Genomic DNA, 21,510 nt, shown 5'->3' with positions numbered 1-21,510 from the left:
TCAAAGCATTCCCATATCACCATGACCATAACGATAACAGATTTTTAGACCAAACAGTATATGACATGATACGTGATTCCATTTCATTGATGTTGTATGGGTTTAGGAGTGAGGTTTCTGAACCCAAGTATCTTAACAGGATATTGTCATATTATTGATTATTCACTGATCTATGGAAGCTTTTCTTTAACATACGTATGTTGTCATGCCCTTGCTGTCCCAGTCTCTGTCCAGTGTGCCCATACTCAGTGGTCCAAATACTAAGCTGAGATACCTGTTGTAACTCCAACTTTCACTCACATCAGTCACTATGTCAGTGTAAGGATTGTGTGAAATATGAAGTAATTGGCAACCGCTCGGCCTCCGACTGCAAGGCACTACAAAGTGTAGTGCATACGGCCCAGTACATCACTGGGGCCAAGCTTCCTACCATCCAGGACCTCTATACCAGGCCGTGTCAGAGGAAGGCACAAAAAATTGCCAAAGACTCCAGCCACCCTAGTCATAAACTTTTCTCTCTGCTACCGCACGGCGCCAAGTCTAGGTCCAAAAGGCTTCTTAACAGCTTCTACCCCCAAGCCATAAGACTCCTGAACAGCTAATCAAATGGCTACCCAGACTATTTGTGTTGTCCCCACCCCCCATTTTTACACTGCTGCTACTCTCTGTTTATTAACCATGCATAGTTGGGGTGGCAGCGTAGCCTAGTGGTTAGAGCATTGGACTATTAACCACAAGGTTGCAAGTTCAAATCCCCGAGCTGACAAGGTACAAATCTGTTATTCTGCCCCTGAACCAGGCAACTAACCCACTGTTCCTAGGCCGTCATTGAAAATAAGTATTTGTTCTTAACTCACTTGCCTAGTTAAATAAAGGTTACTTTTTTTTTTTAAATAGAAAATACATTTGAACAGTAATATTTGAAAAGTATATGAATGACTTGTCTTTTATTGTTTTGTGTGCATATAACTTCTCAGAATGTAAATTATGAGCAATTAGATATTAAAGTATCTGATGAACGTTATCAAGAAGTGCAATGAATCATTAAAACATTTCTTACATATCTGCAACATTAAATGAAAAATGTTATGTGGACCATGAGTAGCCTACATATCAAGTAATTTGATACTATGAAGGTATATTAGAATAATTCAATGTATTTCATATTTAATATCATATAAGTGTACATTTGTAACCAAATAATAGTCATAAAACATAGACTTGGATGCAAATAATATTCTCATTCTATGGTCTCATATATCTAGATTGTTCACTTCCGGAAACAACAGGATGTTCTTCTGAACCAGGAAAAGCTTGAAAACAACGGCAACCTTTGCAAACAACGTGTATTTATGATTTTATGGGCTTTGCAATTAATCAGCAAGATGATTTGGAGAGTGCAGTAGCTGTGTACATTTTCCGTCTCTTCGTTCTTTGGTCACGCGTGTGTATGTTGCACTAACTCACTGTATTACCGAGTAAGTATGAGAACTGGGGACAAAAGTTACCTGCTAGCTAGCTAACGTTAGCCTATTCATAGATGCTAGCTAAGGCTCGCCTACACCAAATGTTTCTGAAGTTACAGGCAGCTTGTTGCCAGGTTTTGTTAGCTAGCGTGACTGTGCATAGTTGAATGCTATTCTAGAATGACAAATGGCACACACGAAGATAACCATTATACGAGCAATATTTAACGTTAGCGAAATGCAACGAGTAGCGACCCGAGGACTAGCCAATGATTGCTAGCATAGTAATCCATTGCACGGGCCAGACCCCCCCAAATGTGGGCAGTCGGGCTCACTCTTGGGGTGACGATGTCTCATGGCAGCTTTCTCCGTGTTATCACTCTTTTCATCCCTCCATCCCATTCATTTTTACCATTGTTCGTCATATCGTAAAATTCCGATGTCAGTATAGAACCAGTTATTGCTCACCTATAACGTTACCCTTTAATCATATTATTAGTAAACTTAGATTCACAGCTATCCATCCACATTTTGTAATGTTCATGCTTAAAAAAGTAAACCCTGATACATTTGGGTGGTCATGAAATTTCCTTTTAAGTGGTATAAATATAAACAACTTCAAATGTGACTCTGGGTGACAACATAAGGCAGTTTTTTTCTCCAACATTAGGAATGTTTTCCTTGAGAAATTAAGTCCACTTCATGTTTTGTTTCCTTTGCTTCCTTACTTCGTTGTATCGCAATACTGGTATCTTGACAACAATACGCTAGAAATTCGAATTGTTGGAAGCTTAGCCATATAGTGGGGCAGCTATGTTTTTGTATTGTAACTTCGGTGATAGAAGCATTAAATTGCTCACACACACACACAACAGGGTTTTAAAAACATTTCTAGATACAGGACCATCACAGGATTCACGCAATAACTCCACTGAAGCTTTTTTCCAATATGGCCGCCAAACAACACAATGGGTATTATTGGATCAATTTTGTATCACCATACCTGAATGAAACATAATTGTAGTATGCCCAATATTATCTTAAAATGGTCATAGGGATGTAGAATACACAACCAAATTAGCCAATTGTGCCAGTTATATAAATATGTTAAATGATTCACAGAACTGGGGTAAGAATGCCCAAAAAGCTGTCCTGATCACTGATTTCTTAACTGAAATGTTAAGAATGCTTAAAGGGGCAGTGCAGTTAACGTGATTTTCTTGTTTATTTTTTAATATTTCCACACAGAGGTCGAAATAACACTTGGAAATTGTGAACATTTTGATAATGCAGTTTTTGTATAAGGGCTATTTAGAAGAAAAAATGCCAGTAATTTCAGTCTGTTCAGGTGGGATGGAACTTTTGGCCCACATAACATCACAATGTGATCTGATTAAAATAGACCAATGACTGTTAATCTGGGTAAGCGGGTGCGCTCTATAGCATCCTATCAGCCGATCATGGCTGTGTATGTAAATATCTTAACATTTGTTTCCTAACACCCATATGATCAGCCTGAGCATTTCCAGGGCCAAAGGAGGCTTGGGGATATAATTGCTAAAAAATATACTTGAGTTACTTTCATTATATAAACACAATGATTTGTTAGACCTACAGTGATGATTTGAAACAATCAATTACAAAGACTGCATGGGGACTTTAATTGCAATATTTAATCTTTAAAAAATGATATACAATGTTATCCTATTAACTGTTTTCATAAAGCAGAGGATTAGAGCACTTGTACAATTCCATGTGAATGCCAATATGTTTTAACCTATTATCTTGACGAGAGCAGAAAACCATTACACATAATTAGTCAAAATGTAAAGGGATAATCCACCCCAAACCCCTAATTCCTATGTTTAACAGTGTCAAACTGTGTTAAATAACAGTAATATGTGAAAACTATATTTTTTGTGAACAAATATTTATTTTTGTCATTATAACAAGGTTGGTATGTGGAAATCTGTTGCAGCTCAAGTCCACAACAAAACCCACAAAGCAATGCTCACTCTGGGCTGGCTAGCTAGCAAATGTAAATCCACACAATAATACCAAAGTCAGTATCAGCATGTGAGGTAGATGGTTAGCTGTAAAATCGCCTAAACAAACTGCACCCATTAATTTAGGAGTCTCTCACCAAGTTCAAATTGCAACTCTGCTGCCCAGAGCAGGTGCAAAGTACGTTGCTATGGGAACAGGGGTCCTTACCCACAGACACACAGGTTGCGTTGCAAGATGGTACTTGAAGGAGAAACTGAGTTGAATAATTTGTTCCACTAGATTGAGCACATCTAAGCAAAATATATACTTTGCCATGATGATATAAACGGACGGATGTGTTCTAGACAAGTATGCTCATACCATCTATTGGCTGATTTGGCGAGTTGGATTGTAAGTCGTTGTTTTATTAAGAGTGTCATGAAATGTGATGGTGTGTTATCCCCTATCTCCAGTGACAAGAACCATGTGGCTATGACACGTTCTTGCACGATTTGTGGTTTCACAGACGGACCACTTATTTCAGGGGATGGATTATCCCTTTAAAATGTATTCTTACTATGGGGCCGTAGCAGGTTGGTCTGTTATTAGAAAACTAAAAGTATCAATTAATATAACAGGCCTCAACAGGCCCAACATTGGATTTTACTACATGGAATATCCGGGGCAGGTTTATAGTCCTCATAATGAAAATAGTTTAATAGGATAACATTGTATATCCTTTTAGTCAGCCCACATTCATGAATATTTACAAGTATAAATCCATTTTAAATGTTTGAAAATGAAATATTGCAATTAAGATTTTAAACATCTTCAGAAATCAGTGATTCTGACACCTTTTTGGGCACATTCTTACCACAGTTCTGTGAATAATTGAACACCTTTGTATATATGACACACTTGGCTCATTTGGTTGTGTATTCTACATCATTATGACCATTTTAAGATATTATTGGGCGTACTACAATTCTTTCATACAGGTATGGTCATGCAAAATCGATCCAATAAGACCCCATTGAGTTGTTTGGTGCCATTTTGGAAAAAGGTTTCTGTGGGGTTAATGTGTGAATCCTGTGATGGCTCTGTATCTACAAATGTTGTTGAAACCCTTTTCTCACTGTGTGTGAAATTTGGTGCTTCTATCACCGAAGTTACAATCCAAAACCAAAGCTGCCCCAAGACATGAAATTCTAAGATTCCAACATTCTAATGTCAATTGCACAATAAGGGCTATTTTTAAACAATTGTTGTAGGTGGTACTTTCAAAGTTGGTTATGTTATATACAATTTGAAAGGTAATTTCATGACCTTTCAGATCCACTTGTCAAACAAAGTTTAAAATTTATCAGGGTTTCCTTTTTAAAGCCATTTATACCTAACCTTCCGAAAATGTGTCTGATGGATAGCTGCGTATCTAAGCGTTCAATGATATATGATTAAAGTCTATACGTGAGCAATAACTTGAAGAATACTGACATTGTTTTTCAGTTGGTAAAATCCCTATGGTGAAAAATGAATGGGATGGAGGGATGAAAGAAAGCCTGGTAACACAGAGAAAGCTGCCTTTGCAGCACTGCTATCGCACAACTCTAGGGACATAGACCTTCAAGAAAATCACTGAGACATCGTCATCCCAAGTGAGCCCGACCCGGCCCATGGACTATAGCATGCTAATGGAGGAAAATATATGCACGACACTGTGACCTGTCAAGATGCTGCTGTTCTTGTGGATTGAGAGATACAGAACATGTATCCATAATGAACCTGTAGTTGCTCACTAACTGCTATTGCAAGTTTATAAACAATGCTTGTATTTGTCATGGCAAAAGCATTGCGCATAAAGTACAAACTAAAAATAATCACACTTGCACTTACCTGATACTGTATTTAACAACGTACATCCCCAAGGTATGGGTGATTATGCACATTTAAACTGACAGATATCAAAGTGAATGTATACCATGTGTGTCTGCTGCAGATCTTGCTTGCTGCATCGCCATCGCTGCCTTGCTTGGTGAAAGGAGGCTCTGGAGAAGGAGTGTCCATCAAGCCCTAAAGGACCATAGCTTGGTCATGATGGACCACAGGAGAGCTCTAACCATTTCACTGGCCGTTGACAAGGTGGATAACGCTCAAGTATGTCTGGCCTGCCTGGTTATATTCATTCATTGGGATTCCTAGTCTTTTTCTCAGTCAGTATGCAAGAACTATAGTCAATAATAGTGAGCATAGTAACAGTACCCTTTTCTGCTTTTTAGATGGGAAGTCCACTCAAAATCCCTAAGACCCTCCTTTCTTCAGAGTCGGGATGTGGGAATGAAGAGGCACAGGTAGATGTTATTCTCTTTGGGTAACCTTTCTCTTAAGGCGTCCGCATGCTAAACATCTGAAACAGTTCGTGCATATATCATGGCGACATTTTGTGACGTTTCTGTTCGTTTTGGTTTTCGGCAAGGGTTTTCTCGGTTGTTCGTGCACACGGTATTTTTTTCTTGAGACAAGCAGAAGTCGGTAGCTGAAGTCTACTCCTTTTCGTCTGTGATTGGTCAACAGTAGGGATTCTTTAATGAAGTGTTTGTCGTCATTCAATGAGAGACGAATCGCTTTCATGTACATTTTTTCAGTTGAGAAATACAGCACCAAACATCTTAGTTAGATGTAAAATTGCGCGACTAAGATTTAGACAAAAAAAAAATGTCATGCCAGATGTCTTGAGTTATGTTAGATTAATTCAGACTTCTGAGGAAGTGTATACTAGCTACGGTACTATTGCGACTTTTCAATCAAAGGACTTTTAAGGGAGAATGCGAGCACACTCGTTGAGTTCGCCTAGCCTAAGTAGGGCACACTAAGTAGGGCTTATGGGGTCAAACATTTAGTAAGAAACACAATTATACCTGAAAGACCTTAGCTGACCCCCAGAATTTCTCACCTTCTGTCCCTCTCTCCTTCACACACACAACATTAAAATGATTGAAAATAAAGGAAACGACAGATTTCACCTTTAACCTTTTTCCCTGAGGTTTTAATATTGTGGTCAGGGCAGTGGGTCAGTAACTTTCCTCTTGCCTCCCTTTCTCCAACAGATTCATTGGTCCCAGATTGCTGGAGACAGAATCAAACTCCAAGATTCCCGTCAGCAGAATGGATCCATCTCTTTGGATCATGGCCAGGTGGCTTTAGCCCAAGCGGCAATGGACAGGTGAGGAGCAGCATTTATGGAGCCGCAGATGGAAAGTTATGTTAGGAAGCAAGCTAGTCTGGTTAGATTGTTGTAGGTTCATAGATGATTTTACTCTATAACACGGTCACTTAGTAAGATACAGCCTTTGTCTTACATTGCCAAATCTACATTTTAATTCATGTTATTATCTGTGAACTAATTGGGAGCCTTTGCACGGTAAAGTAGAATTAAGCCACTTTGTCATTGGGTGCAGTTTTCCAAACGTTCCACAGATGGGGCTCTTCCCCTAAGTATTATTCTCAAAGGTAGCTTACATGCTCCGGGTACACCACCATTACTGGTACTGTAGAGATATAGCGACAGCAGCAGTGCTTATCTTTACCACACAGACACACTGCCTGGTCCTATCAACCCCATTCCACCTGTCTGCCCCTCCCCCCTATAGCCTCACACAGTTTCCCTATTGGTTAACTAACATGTACGTGGTCAGAATGGTTATCATATAAGCCGGAATGTCATGTCATGATGACACAGAATGGTCGTAGGGCTGTAAAGGTTCTGACTGGTTCTGTTCCTTCCTTCATCAGGCAGATCCAGTTGGTCCTCACGGACGTTTTAAAGACTGAACAGGGGCTGGCCTACCTGGACAAGAAAAGGCGTGGCCTGATGACTGGCAATGGAGAGAGAAAGAGGGAGTCGTGGGTGGGGAGTGGGCAGAGGAGGGTGTCTCAGAGCAGCAGAGAGGGGGGGGAGGATCGGAGAGATGACCCCCAATACAGAAAGAGACCCCATGACCACGACACACCCACCTCGACCCGCAAGGAGACGAGGTAATGCTGGGTTAAATGTTGCTGAATTTAGGATGCCAGTGAGCGATCAAGAGTTAAAACACAGAGTAAGTATACAGACAGTAGAATTTTGTTTAGGTGGCTTCTGACTTTCTTTCCCTCTTGTTTAGGTCACACCACAGAGGGGGGTCAGAGGAAGAGGAGATGAAAGAAGTGATAATAGGAGAGGAGAATGGTGAGGACCAGGGGCCTCATTTATAAAAATTGCGTACGCACAAAATATGCCCTAAAACATGTGTCTGTCAGTTTTCACGCAAAAATGGCAATTCTTTTCAAAACTGAACTTGACGTGAGAATGTGCTTATTTTCCCGTAAACTTTAGACCATGAGTACGCACAGTTTCTACTGGTTGAAGTATTGCATTACAAGAAGGCAAATACTTTGTGCAAATGTGGAATATATGGAACTCTAATTTATAACAGAAAAACAGGTAGCCTAGCTAAATATAATAACAAGATGCTAAATGTACAATGTGCATCTGTCATTTAATTGGGCCTATTAGATATTATTATCATTTTTTATTGAACCTTTATTTAACTACGTAAGTTAAATGCTATCATAACTTCAAGTTTTTGCTCTATGCATCCGACAGGGAGCGTAGTTTTATAACACAGAATTGAACCGGTGAACAGACAGTTGATCTTTTGCATTGAGATGTATAGGCTACCACTAACTAGGCCTACTGTAGTTTAACATGTTTTCAGAGTAGACATCGTTTCAGAATTCGCGGGCAGTGCAGCTTATTTAGGTTTGGGGAAAAGAAGGTAAAACATTAATGCATTCGAAGAATCTGTTTACAGGTCCACAACAATTTGCAAGTGTTTTTGTTTTTCAGAAATGGTCATATACAGCAAATGTCACTGCAAAAGAAAACATTCTGCCAACACCTCCAAAGACATTTGATCAAGTTTGCCATGCATTGCTATTTCCTTTAGATACTGTCTTGGCCTAATTCCAATACTTCCAAAGTATACAGCACATAAGGGCGTTATTGTCACCATAAAAGGTGAATGATGGGCGTTTTTTCAGGTGGAGTTATAATGCTCGTTCACGTGCGCACACGTTTACGCCAGGTTTGATTTGTAATGGGAAACATGCATGTATGTCTGGCGTGCGCCAAATTTATGAGTCACAATATTTTTCTGCGTGCGCAGTCTTTTCAGAAATGAGGCACGCTGATATTTAGTGTTGCATTTATGCAACGCTTATGAGGCCCAAGAGATGCAGTGAAGATCACACACACACTCCTACCCCCCCCCCGAGGGTTCTCCTTATTGGAAAGGCTCTGCAGTATTCCTGGATTCAAGCCTGTTGTAAATAAACAAACGCTTTACTTTATTGAGCTGTAAAACAAAGACCTGCTGAATCTGCACCTTTCTTTTCCTCTCTTACATACACAGGCAACGTTGATTTAATTCTCTGTTACGGTCGTTTGTTTTTCCATATCTGCTGCCCTACTTTCTGGAGACTAGGAACACGTTTATTGTATCTGGTGTGATAACTTTATCACCGTCCCTTTACTCTGCAGAGGGTAGTGTGTCAGGGAGGCGCAGGTCCGGGGTACCCTTGGAGGAGGTGACCTTTACTGAGGGGGAAAGGCACCAGAAAAAGCGTTACCCACAATCCACCAGGACCAGGAAGTCCAATTCAGGTTCAAGTGAATCCACACGTGCTGAGGTAGGATCTCTGGATAGAAGTTACCTTAATACTGACATTAAAGTTGTCTGACTTTAAGGCTAAAGCCAAAAACCTGCAAGCTAGAAACCAAACCATTAGACAACCAGCCCCCAGCTTAACGCAACCTTTATCCCTCTGTTTCCAGAGGGAGAGATGTAGGAGGGAATCTGGGCTCTACTGTAATGGACAGGTGAAGGATGGAGCGGTGGAGAGCTTGACCACAGACACCTCCAGGCACTCCAGGGGGAGCGTGCTGCGCCTGTCCGGGGAGTCCAGAGGCGTGGGAGGACTGCTCCCAAAACGGCTCTGTCTGGACGGGACAGGGGGCAGAGACACCAATGTAGCATCCATAGAGGTAGAGGTGGATCCCTCCGACTTTGACGGGACCTTGATGGTTGTCACTGTGGGGGAAGACGAGGAAGTTGTTAGCCCCTCTAACCCCAGCTGTGGAAAGGAGAGGAGAGGAACCCTGAGGCTGTGCCTGTCCTCCAGCCAGGATAGGTCGCCCAAACCCAGCCCTGCTGAACCCAGTGAGTATAGAGCGCACTGTATGCTGCATACCTTCACTCCTGGTGTGTGCTTCTTTCACCCCATCTCTCTTATTGAAACAAACATACAGAAATAAAGAAATACACAGATTCCTCCCCCTCCTGGAGTGGTTAGATTATAATGTAGTAACAACGTGCATGCCCTGCCCACCTGAGCATCTGTATACCATTATATTTCCTCTGTTTGAGGGGTCAAATCCACTTGTCACTTAAATCTCATTCGATTGATTGCTTTCATTTTACTCCTGCGACTCTTTCATACTCTTGCTTGTGCCTTTCATTAGCGTTACGACCACAGACATTTTTATAATGACCTGTCAGACACCCCGGTAATGGAATACATTGTCTTTCCGTTGCATCTCTAAGAACGCTAAAGCTTCATCTGGGATTCAACATTTAGTCTAGAAACGTATCATGCTATTGACACACTTGTTGAATTATACCACACTAATTAATGAGGCTAGACAGCGCAGGCGGGTGCAGGTAGGGGAGACGGAGCAGGCGGGTGCAGGTAGGGGAGACGGTGCAGGTAGGGGAGACGGAGCAGGCGGGTGCAGGTAGGGGAGACGGAGCAGGCGGGTGCAGGTAGGGGAGACGGTGCAGGTAGGGGAGACGGAGCAGGCGGGTGCAGGTAGGGGAGACGGAGCAGGCGGGTGCAGGTAGGGGAGACGGAGCAGGCGGGTGCAGGTAGGGGAGACGGAGCAGGCGGGTGCAGGTAGGGGGGAAGGAGCAGGCGGGTGCAGGTAGGGGAGACGGAGCAGGCGGGTGCAGGTAGGGGAGACGGAGCAGGCGGGTGCAGGTAGGGGAGACGGAGCAGGCGGGTGCAGGTAGGGGAGACGGAGCAGGCGGGTGCAGCCCTGTTCCACCTCTTATGTTAATGTGAGTATTTATGCAAATGAGGCACATCATCTTTATTTTTAACACAAAATATTTAAAAAATACATTGCCCTTAGAACATATGAGTGCATTCTAAGAAAAAAAAAAAAATCCCTGAAATCCATTTATTATTTGTCCGTGCCAGTAAAATGTTTTGTGTGCCATAATTCAGTCAATATCTGATGGATTTTAAAGTTGCTAAAAGTTCAGAGTATCTTCATTCTTTGCCTGTTGCATTTATTACTATTGTTTTAAAACCTGTTAACAATTTTGATGACCGTTGCTAAATGTAGTCTATTTTTCTGCTTTGGGCGCTGAGCCTGAGCCCGTCACTGTCTGTTAATGATGACCACTGGGTGCGTGATTGCGACTGTCTGAGTCAGTATGCCGTGTGTGTGTGTGTATACGTATCAGTATCACCTTTTTGTGTGTAATTTAAAAAAATAAAAAGTATCTGTGGGCTTGCATGTGTGTGTGCCATAGCACTAGCTGTGGCCTACAACACTTTGCCATTGTTATGGTTACTGCCCCCCCCAACATATAGGGTCTGGTTTTATCCAGATGTCGTTACCATTCCAGTACCATACGGTATTACCGGCAGTGCACACAAGAGCAGCTATTTCTTTGCAAATGTAAAAAATAAATAAGTATGTTAACAAAGTACTTGTGAAATCCCATAGCGGACGTTAGGTAAATGCTAACAAGTGCAAGCGAACATAAACTAAATGCAAGGACAGACAACCCAGCTCATTAAGTTCTCAAAAGACTATACTCGAACTTGATCCAGGAGGGGATTCATAGTCTCTGTTGTAGAGGTCGACCGATTATGATTTTTCAACGCCGATACCGATTATTTGGAGGGTCCAAAAAAAGCCGATGCCTATTTTTTGTATTTTTTTTTTAAGTACTTTTTTGTTGTTGTAATAATGACAATTACAACAATACTGAATGAACACTTATTTTAACTTAATATAATACATCAATAAAATCAATTTGGCCTCAAATAAATAATGAAACATGTTCAGTTTGGTTTAAATAATGCAAAAACAAAGTGTTGGAGAAGAAAGTAAAAGGGCAATATGTGCCATGTAAAAAAGCTAACGTTTAAGTTCCTTGCTCAGAACATGAGAACATATGAAAGCTGGTGGTTCCTTTTAACATGAGTCTTCAATATTCCCAGGTAAGATGTTTTAGGTTGTAGTTATTATAGGAATTATAGGACTATTTCTCTCTATACGATTTGTATTTCATATACCTTTGACTATTGGATGTTCTTATTGGCACTTTAGTATTGCCAGTGTAACAGTATAGCTTCCGTCCCTCTCTTCGCTCCTACCTGGGCTCGAACCAGGAACACATCGACAACAGCCACCCTCGAAGCAGCATTACCCATGCAGAGCAAGGGGAACAACTACTCCAAGTCTCAGAGCGAGTGACGTTTGAAACGCGATTAGCGCGCACCCGCTAACTAGCTAGCCATTTCACATCGGTTACACCAGCCTCATCTTGGGAGTTGACAGGCTTGAAGTCATAAATAGCGCAATGCATTGCGAAGGGCTGCTGGCAAATGCACGAAAGTGCTATTTTGAATGAATGCTTACGAGCCTGCTGCTGCCTACCATCGCTCAGTCAGACTGCTCTATCAACTCAGACTTTATTATAACATAATAACACACAGAAATGCGAGCCTTAGGTCATTAATATGGTCGAATCCGGAAACTATCATCTCGAAAACAAAATGTTATTCCTGTTACATTGCACAACCTTCAATGTTATGTCATAATTACGTAAAATTCTGGCAAATTAGTTCGCAACGAGCCAGGCGGCCCAAACTGTTGCATATACCCTGACTGCGTGCAATGAACGCAAAATGACACAATTTCACCTGGTTAATATTGCCTGCTAACCTGGATTTCTTTTAGCTAAATATGCAGGTTTAAAAAATATATACTTCTGTGTATTGATTTTAAGAAAGGCATTGATGTTTATGGTTAGGTACAGCCGTGCAACGATTGTTCTTTTTTCGCAAATGCGCTTTTGTTAAATCATCCCCCGTTTGGCCAAGTCGGCTGTCTTTGTTAGGAAGAAATAGTCTTCACAGTTCGCAACAAGCCAGGCGGCCCAAACTGCTGCATATACCCTGACTCTGTTTGCAAGAGAAGTGACACATTTTCCCTAGTTAAAAGAAATTCATGTTAGCAGGCAATATTAACTAAATATGCAGGTTTAAAAATATATACTTGTGTATTGATTTTAAGAAAGGCATTGATGTATGGTTGGAGTAACGTGTACCTAAGCGATTATATGCAACGCAGGACAGGCTAGATAAACTAGTAATATCATCAACCATGTGTAGTTAACTAGTGATTGTTTTTTATAAGATAAGTTTAATGCTAGCTAGCAACTTACCTTGGCTTCTTACTGCATTCACGTAACAGGCAGGCTCCTCGTGGAGTGCAATGTAAAGCAGGTGGTTAGAGCGTTGGACTAGTTAACCGTAAGGTTGCAAGATTGAATCCCTGAGCTGACAAGGTAAAAATCTGTCGTTCTGCCCCTGAACAAGGCAGTTAACCCACTGTTCCTAGGCCGTCATTGAAAATAAGAATGTGTTCTTAACTGACTTGCCTAGTTAAATAAAGGTAAAAAAAAGAGAAAAACAATCGGCCAAATCGGCGTCCAAAAATATCATTTTCCGATTGTTATGAAAACTTGAAATCGGCCCTAATTAATCGGCCATTCCAATTAATCGGTCGACCTCTACTCTGTTGTAAACAAGAAGCTTTTGATTTTATAAGCTAGCCACCTGTAGCTAGCAAGTTAGCAAATCAAATGCATAGCTGGAGCCTTGAGCTGGAGATCGTTACCTTCTAGTTATAAGATATTTAGTTGGCAAACATTAGTAGTGAATTTGTAGTGTAACTTGATCACCTCTCTTTGCTGCTCAACTGTGGAGGTCACATCATGAAACATCCGTTTGCTCCATGTGCTAGTTGTTAACAAATGTACCTGAATTGAATTGCATTTTTGTGAGTCAAAATTAGAATTACCCTCTTTATTTCTAAATATCCCAGTATACCGCCCAAGCCTAGTGTGTAACAGTATTTCACTGCAACAGGTTTAATCTGTGTGTGTGTGTGTGTGTGTGTGTGTGTGTGTGTGTGTTTTTTCTAGTTGTTCTCTCCAGTGATGAGGAGGAGGTAGTCACCCCGTACCGCAGTTCAGTCCTTCGGCCACAGACTGGCGCTAGTGAATCTAAGCCCCAGAGAAATCATTCTCAGGAACAAATGGTGGCAGAGATGCACTCTCAGGTGGGCAAAAACAACCTCTGACATCACAAAGGATGGAATAGGGGGATCTCACAATGGATGACATCACAGAGGGCAGAATAGGGGACATGCTGCTTGCTTAGTGAGTACCACTTCCTCCTAGTTCGGCTAACACCGATGCTCGAACCCAGAACCACTGCCTTGCTAGAACATGTGACCGCCCTCTTGAACCGTCTTACCAGTCAGCGCCATGTGAAAAGCTAGCTATTCAGACACTTCAGGCTGAGGAGTAGGCTTCACACATCCTACATTCTACACTAACGCTCATTGACATGGCTGGTAGCAAAGCTAGCCTAAGGGCATTTTTACCGGTTGAAGTGTTTTTTTTTTTTTAAGTATAATGTAGTTGATTGGCGACATGACACAAACGTTATGTTAAGCAGGACATTCATACGAGCCTTACAATACAATTCTAATCTAAAAGTGTGAAATGCACTCATGAGCAACATGTAAATTTAGTTTTTCTTTTGCCGTCAGTCTAGGTTTTTTGTTAGTTTAAAAGCGACTGAGATTTTGTATGAAAAGAGCTATATAAAAATACACGTATTGTCATTGTGAGAACTCCCAGTGTTTTCCCCTACGGTCGGGAAATAGTGAATAGCGACTCGAGAGTATAGATTACGGAGATGTCACAAAGGGCTGCTCACAGAGGGATCAGAGTACAGAGGCAGGTGGTGTTGGTGAGGGAGGGCGTTGCGTGACTAGACTGGCCCGAGGGAGTAGAACCACCACCTGCTGCCTGCCAGGCTTTAGAGGCCAGTGTGGGGATACTGTAGCTCCCACGTACTGTAGTCGGTCAAATCATAAGAGGACAAGCCAAATGCCCTTGGCTGCACCACAAACAAATGAACACACATACACTACATTATCAAAAGTATGTGGACACCTGCTCGTCAAACATCTCATTCCAAAATCATGGGCATTAATATGGAGTTGGTCCTCCCTTTGCCGCTATAACAGCCTCCACTCTTCTGGGAAGGCTTTCCACTAGATGTTGGAACATTGCTGCGGGGACTTGCTTCCATTCAGCCACGAGCATTAGGAGGTCAGGCACTGATCTTGGGCGATTAGGCCTGGCCGTAGTCGCTGTTCCAATTCAATGGGGTTGGGGTCAGGGCTCTGTGCAGGCCAGTCAAGTTCTTCCACACCGATCTCAACAAACCATTTCTGTATAGACCTCGTTTTGTGCACGGGGGCATTGTCATGCTGAAACAGGAAAGGGCCTTCCCCAAACTGTTGCCACAAAGTTGGAAGCACAGAATAGTTTAGAATGTCATTGTATGCTGTAGCGTTAAGATTTCCTTACACTGGAATTAAGGGGCCTTGAAGGGGTGTCCACATAATGTTGTCTATATATAGTGTATGTTAAACCGATCTGTTGATTTAACTAAGTCTCTCGCACACAAACCCTTTCTATGTCTCCTTGCTTATCCGGATTCTCTTGTGCCCTTGTTATCAGAAAGCATGGTTGTTGTATGCTTGCATGCACTTGTGTGTGTCACTCATCAAAGTGTTTGTGTGTGTGTTTGTTTCAGTTGGTGCCTGTGGTGGTGACCGGATTTGGGGTGTCCCCCTTCCCCAGCGCTGAGGACTCTGAGAATATGGGCTTGCCCTTCTCTTCCCTGCACTGTGGGGGGGTCCGTGGGGAGGCCAGCGGGAACCTCAGGGTAATGCTCTGAACACTGTGCTCCAACTGTGGAGAAGATGCAGTACATACTAGAATAAACATTCAATACATAGCACCTTGTACTCTTGCAGTGCTTATGTGACGTGTGGTCCTTTCATTCCTCCTCTGCAGATCACAAACCAAAGAATCATCATACCAATTCAAGGTAATTCAGCACCTCGGGATCTTATTTTGTGTTGTCGCCACAGCCTTTACCATACAGTCCTGGTCCTCTATTTAACCTTTAATCCTTTTGGAACAATGGCATTATTACTTGGTCCAACCTGAACGAGACCGCGTGTGGTCGCTAGCCCCTCATGTGGTGGCTATAGAAAAACTCTGCCTTGAAATAGATCCTGTTGTGGTCCTCCTGTCTGTCTGCACACCATCTTCAGCTGTGTGTGTGTGTGTGTGTGTGTGTGTGTGTGTGTGTGTGTGTGTGTGTGTGTGTGTGTGTGTGTGTGTGTGTGTGTGTGTGTGTGTGTGTGTGTGTGTGTGTCAGACCCTCAGGGCTTTGTGCTCTTTTTCACCTTTCTGCTGGTGAAATCTGTCTGCAGAGAGCTAAAGTGCTTTCCCCTGTGACTCCTGATCACTACTGTATGTGAAATAGTATGTTTTCCTGGTCTTTGTCTCCTGAATAAGCCCCAGGTTTAGATGACCAGGTTGTTGACCCCTCTCTCTCCCCTCTGTCTTCAGAGCCTTCGGGCCTGGTAGAAGTGATGGTGACTGTGGAGCGCTGTCAGCTGTGGCGGTACAGTGTCTGGGACTGGGAGGAGCTACAGGAGAGAGGGCTGGGGTGGGAGGTTGAGGGGGAGAGGGGGCAGCCCCCCCCCGCCCTGCTCCTCCTCTACGTTTCAGACACCCAGGCAGCCGCCGTCCAAGAAGACCTGAGTGAGCTGTCAATCAAACAGGCCTTAGACCCACCCACTGGTGAGAGCCTGCCTTGTGGAACCAAAGTGTGTGTGGGTGGGTGTTTGCTCAAGCGTGTGTACGCCTATGTGCTATGCAAATGTATTTGATTGTGTTGTTTGAATGTGTGTGTGTTCACAGGTCAAGCCAGTCCCTTTCTCTTGCTCACTCTGTGCGACCCTCTGGAGGGGGTGGAGGGGGCTCTTCTTCGCTCCATCCTCGACATCATCTGTCTCAACAACACCCCGCATGTCGACGCTGCACAGCTCCGTGGCAGCTCTCCTGTCAACTGGGTTGTTGACCTCCACAGTCCCCTCCTGTCATTGGATGACAGTCTGGTGCTAGTCAGCAGAACTGGACTGGACCCGCAGCTACTCTCCCTACTGGGCCATAACAGTGCCAAGCCTGGGACAGAGCCAGACCAGGACCAAGAACCAGAACAGGACAGAGACACACCTGGGCCGGAGCTGGACCCTCTGGACAGAGAGGTGGAGGAGGAGTCACAGACACTACCAGAGACAGACGTACAGATGGAGGGGAAGCAGAGGGAGGTAGAGATTGTACCCCTCACTGAGGTTGTCTAGTACTTTGAGTGTGTTTGTGACCATAACAAAATCCTAAGCGCTAACATTTAATAATCAAATGTAACCTATTATACTACCTCTGTCATTTGTCACCCCTCCAGGGGAGTCCAGTCCAGCCCAGACCCGTGTACACAGTGTGTCACCACAGAACCAGAGGCTCCTACTCTGTGTCCCTGGGCCCCAAGCCTGGCTCCAACTGGACCCGGTACACACACCAGGGCCCCACACGCAGGCAAGCTACACAACTTGTTGAGTCTTTAAAACAGGTGTGTTATCCTGCACACGCAATGAATCTCCAGGACCTGGGACGGAGACACTTGCTGTAGAGAAACTTGTAGATGTATGGCTTAACTTGTTTCTTATCCTCCTGTTCTTAGGTTGATCCAGTTTCCTCCACCGCCTTCTAAAGGAGGGATCACCGTGACAACAGAAGATCTGGAGTGCCTTGACAATGGCCAGTTCCTGAATGATGTCATCATCGATTTCTACCTCAAGTGAGTTTGACATCAGTGATTGCATGGAGTATCTACCCTAACGGAGACATCCTCTGTACACAACAACAACAAAACTGTTTGGGCCAAAATGGAGGACAGTTTCAACCCCTGCATGGCTCTGTCTCTGTCCCAACAGGTATCTGCTCCTGGAGAGGGCTCCACAAGATGTAGCTGATCGGTCTCATGTCTTCAGCAGCTTCTTCTACAAGCAGCTCACACGCAGAGACAACGCAAGTGAGGACAGCACCAGCATCTCGTAAGTGTGTGTGTGTGTATTTTCGTTTATCATTCATGCATTTGTATTGCAGTGTATGTTTCATGTGTGTGTTGTCTGTCTCCAGAGCGCAGCAGCGGCGGCACCAGCGAGTGAAGACGTGGACACGACATGTGGACATCTTCAAGAAAGACTTCCTGTTTGTGCCTGTCAATCAGGAGTGAGTGACACACACACAGTTTTGATTTAATAACATTTGGTTAACTTTTTCTTTACTATTACACATCCTGTTTTCCTTAACCCCAAAACCCTAACCCTACCCTTAACCCCAAAACCCTAACCCTACCCTTAACCCCAAAACCCTAAACCTAACCCTACCTTTAACCCCAAAGCCTTAACCCTAGCCTTAACCCCAAAACCCTAGCCTTAACCCCAAAACCCTAGCCTTAACCCCAAAACCCTAGCCTTAACCCCAAAACCCTAGCCTTAACCCCAAAACCCTAGCCTTAACCCCAAAACCCTAGCCTTAACCCCAAAACCCTAGCCTTAACCCCAACACCCTAACCTTAACCCCAAAACCCTAACCTTAACCCCAAAACCCTAACCTTAACCCCAAAACCCTAAACCTACCCTTAACCCCAAAACCATAAACCTAACCCTACCCTTAACCCCAAAACCATAAACCTAACCCTTGAGCTTAAAATAGCGTTTTAACAAATTCCTACTCTTTTTTAGGACATTTGGGGTCCTGATAATGTAGGAAAACAAGTCCGCACACACACACGCATCAATAAACCATGTGACTTATAGTGCTTTCTTCCTTGTATGACAGAGCCCACTGGTACCTGGTGGTGATCTGCTTCCCTGGCCTGGAGGATCCCCAGTGTGAGGAGTGGAGCAGCCCAGCCTTGCTGAGGGGAACAGGGGGGGAGAAGCCAGGCAAGGCCCAGGCTGAAGAGGAGGCTTCCGGGTCTGAAAAGCTTAATGGTGTCACTGATGTTCCCCCTGGTCCCACCAACACTGACAACCAAGACAAACTGACAGTTACAGGTATGTGTGACTAAACTATTCTCATCATGTCTCTCACAGGACGTTAGACCTTTGTGAAACCATCAAACGTACATAATATTTCAACACGAGTGAATATTTGCATTGCTTTAGGAAGTATGACTATGGGTAGTCTCGATAAATGCACCTTCTTTCAGATGTATTTGGGCATAGTATGAAAAACTAGAGCTGTGGTAGGATGGAGCCAGAACATTTAGGAGGGAATTGTTTAAGAGCTGCTCTGGATTATTGTCATCCAAAAACAATCAGAACACCAGTCACAGACAGAAACAGAGAATGACGCTGGAACTAAATAGGCTTTAATGTGTGTTTTTATGAGACTAAGACACATTCCATTCTCTATGTCACTGTGCTGCGATAACATACATCATGACCGTAAAACAACTACTGAAACCCTGGGATGGAACATGAGGATAATGCTGCTGATGTTTCCTCTCTCTAGTTTCAGAGAGTGTTGTCCAGGGTGACTCAGTACTCCAGCCACCTCCTGGTCCTCCGGTAAGACAACTGTCTTTAGGGCTCTTATTGTGGGTCTCAATTTCTCATATTTCATTGTTTTCCGTCTCTCTCCCTCTGTTTTCTTTCTTACCTTCTGTCGTTCTTCTTCTCCCTAGGACTGCACTGAGAAGACCTGCCACAGAGAGAGTGTCTGTAAAAGGTGAGTGGAAAGACCCACACAAAGAGCTCATAACTGGATGTTTATATGCAATTGTGAAATGCCTTTCTCTTCTCTCAGACCCTGCATTCTCATCATGGACTCCCTCAAGTTCTCCCTCCATGAGCGTGTCTTCAAACTCTTACGGGAGTGAGTGTGTTCACTTTTCTTGTGTGTGTGTGTGTGTGTGTTAGATATCTGTAGACAGAATGTGTGTGTGTGTGTTAGATATCTGTAGACAGAATGTGTGTGTGTGAATATGTTCCTTATGGGTGTTTAATGTTCTCTGTGTCAGGTACCTGCAGTCAGAGTGGGAGGTGCGTCGGGGTTCTGTGCGTGAGTTCAGTTCTGAGCAGATGAGAGGCTCCCACTGTAAAGTCCCTCTACAGGACAACAGCAGTGACTGCGGCCTATACCTGCTGCAATACGTTGAGAGTTTCCTGCAGGTAACTATACACCTGAAATAAGAACATACATATGCATTCCCACACTTCCCACCTGTAACCAGCCGGGTATTGAACTGGTGTGTCTGAACAACTCAAGACCATGTTAGCCAACTGAGCTAAAGCTTGAGTCTTCTGGTCTCAGGCAAGGTTACTTATGTTTTTCTCTTATGAGAACATACTCACAAACACATATGCTGGCATACACCTACAGACACCTTGTAGCTCTCTCCTGACCTTTCTCCCTTTAGGACCCTGTGGTGCACTTTGAGCTCCCCCTGCGCCTAGAACACTGGTTCCCACGGCAACAGGTGCGGAGGAAACGAGACGAAATAAGGGACCTGGTGCTGAACCTGTACAGACACCAGAGGGGCACGGTGGGTAGTATAGGAAACATGGGAAATGTAGGCAGTTAGGCACGGTAACCGCCTTGGGAATCTGCTCATGCTGAGCAACCAGGAAATTGACATTTCAGCCAGTGATATGGAAATATGATTTCTTAGACAATAAGCGTATGCAGTTGTTCCACCGGCCAGCAGGGCCGTTCAAACATACAGTACATGCAGATGTCTCATCATGTCAACAAGAAATTAGCCCCTAACATCAGATGTTGCTTTAATGACGTAAATCCAACCGAGGATGGATATAAAATACTTGCTGTAGTAGCTGTTGAGTTGCTGTAGCTCAGGTTCTTGTTTGAAGTTGGTGCATTAAAGGGTCATTCCACAGAAATTCAACAGTTAAAACTGTTATTCTTTATCGTTTCAGTAGAATGCCCCTTTAAAGAGTCTGTCCCCACTGCACCTTATAGATAGAACCACATACCACCACTATAGCCTCATTTAACACGAGATCAAATTCAACAGGGTCTCCCTTTTATTCTTTTACCTGTTTTACGATGAATTTCCCCCCCATGTGATTCTATTGTAAATGTTATGTCAGTTTGATTTTTATATGTGGATTTTGTTTTAAAATGTACATTTTGATGAAAACGTGTTTTGAATATAAAATATAATAAATGCATTTGTAGTCGGAATTACAATTCATTACCCAGGAGGTGATCTACTGGCACAACCAACTTAGCCGTGTGGTGAAGGCCACTCCAGGTATAACACGAACATACAGATTGAGGTAAAGCTGATGGGGCCGGGTGGGGGTGAATTTTGTAGGATTTAGGAAAGAGACTCTGGCCCTGTCCAGAAACAACCCCTAGCCATTAGCATTGTGTTGATCTGATTTGTGTGGTGTGTGTGTGTGTCAAATCCAATCACATTTTATTAGTCACATACGCTGAATACAACCGGTGTAGACCTTACAGTGAAATGCTTACTAACAAGCCCCTAACCAACAATGCAGTTAAAAAAATACAGATAAGAAATAAAAGTGACAAGTAATTAAAGAGCAGCAGTAAAATAACAATAGCTAGACTATATACAGGGGGGTACCAGTGCAGAGTCAATGTGTGGGGCCACCGGTTAGTTGAGGTAATATGTACATGTAGGTAGAGTTATTAAAGTGACTATGCATAGATAACAACAGAGAGTGGCA

General features: G+C 43.2%; 1 protein-coding gene across 2 annotated transcripts; it reads left to right on the top strand.

The window, feature by feature from the left end:
- Positions 1–1,289: 1,289 nt before the first annotated feature.
- LOC106582153 (sentrin-specific protease 7) lies at positions 1,290–20,998 on the top strand. Of its 2 annotated transcripts, none has more exons than XM_014164946.3 (23): positions 1,290–1,478; positions 5,449–5,591; positions 5,729–5,800; positions 6,557–6,672; positions 7,242–7,484; positions 7,613–7,677; positions 9,031–9,179; positions 9,325–9,709; positions 13,775–13,911; positions 15,465–15,596; positions 15,728–15,761; positions 16,292–16,525; positions 16,646–17,055; positions 17,190–17,320; positions 17,466–17,582; positions 17,719–17,838; positions 17,924–18,016; positions 18,629–18,846; positions 19,307–19,362; positions 19,479–19,522; positions 19,601–19,669; positions 19,815–19,965; positions 20,214–20,998. In XM_014164946.3, the coding sequence occupies exons 2-23, from the start codon at positions 5,544–5,546 to the stop codon at positions 20,376–20,378; spliced, it is 3,189 nt and encodes a 1,062-aa protein (XP_014020421.1). In that variant the 5' UTR covers positions 1,290–1,478; positions 5,449–5,543; the 3' UTR covers positions 20,379–20,998. The 2 variants fall into 2 exon arrangements, with proteins under 2 accessions (XP_014020421.1, XP_014020420.1); XM_014164945.3 differs by having other exon boundaries at positions 5,449–5,606.
- Positions 20,999–21,510: the final 512 nt, after the last annotated feature.

Source organism: Salmo salar, chromosome 21, assembly GCF_965601325.2.
Source record: "Salmo salar chromosome 21, fSalSal1, whole genome shotgun sequence".
Lineage (NCBI taxonomy): Eukaryota > Metazoa > Chordata > Actinopteri > Salmoniformes > Salmonidae > Salmo > Salmo salar.
The sequence above is the reverse complement of the archived record's forward strand: the minus strand, read 5'-3'. Positions and strand labels throughout refer to the sequence as shown.

What these genes read in the sequence shown, in the direction of transcription:
- LOC106582153 (XM_014164945.3), top strand. Translation starts at nt 5,544, where the DNA reads ATGATGGACCACAGGAGAGCTCTAACCATTTCACTGGCCGTTGACAAG. An exon ending in ACCCAGCCCTGCTGAACCCA is followed by an intron (nt 9,710 to 13,774) that starts GTGAGTATAGAG and finishes TGTTTTTTCTAG; the next exon opens with TTGTTCTCTCCAGTGATGAG. An exon ending in TTTGTGCCTGTCAATCAGGA is followed by an intron (nt 18,017 to 18,628) that starts GTGAGTGACACA and finishes CTTGTATGACAG; the next exon opens with AGCCCACTGGTACCTGGTGG.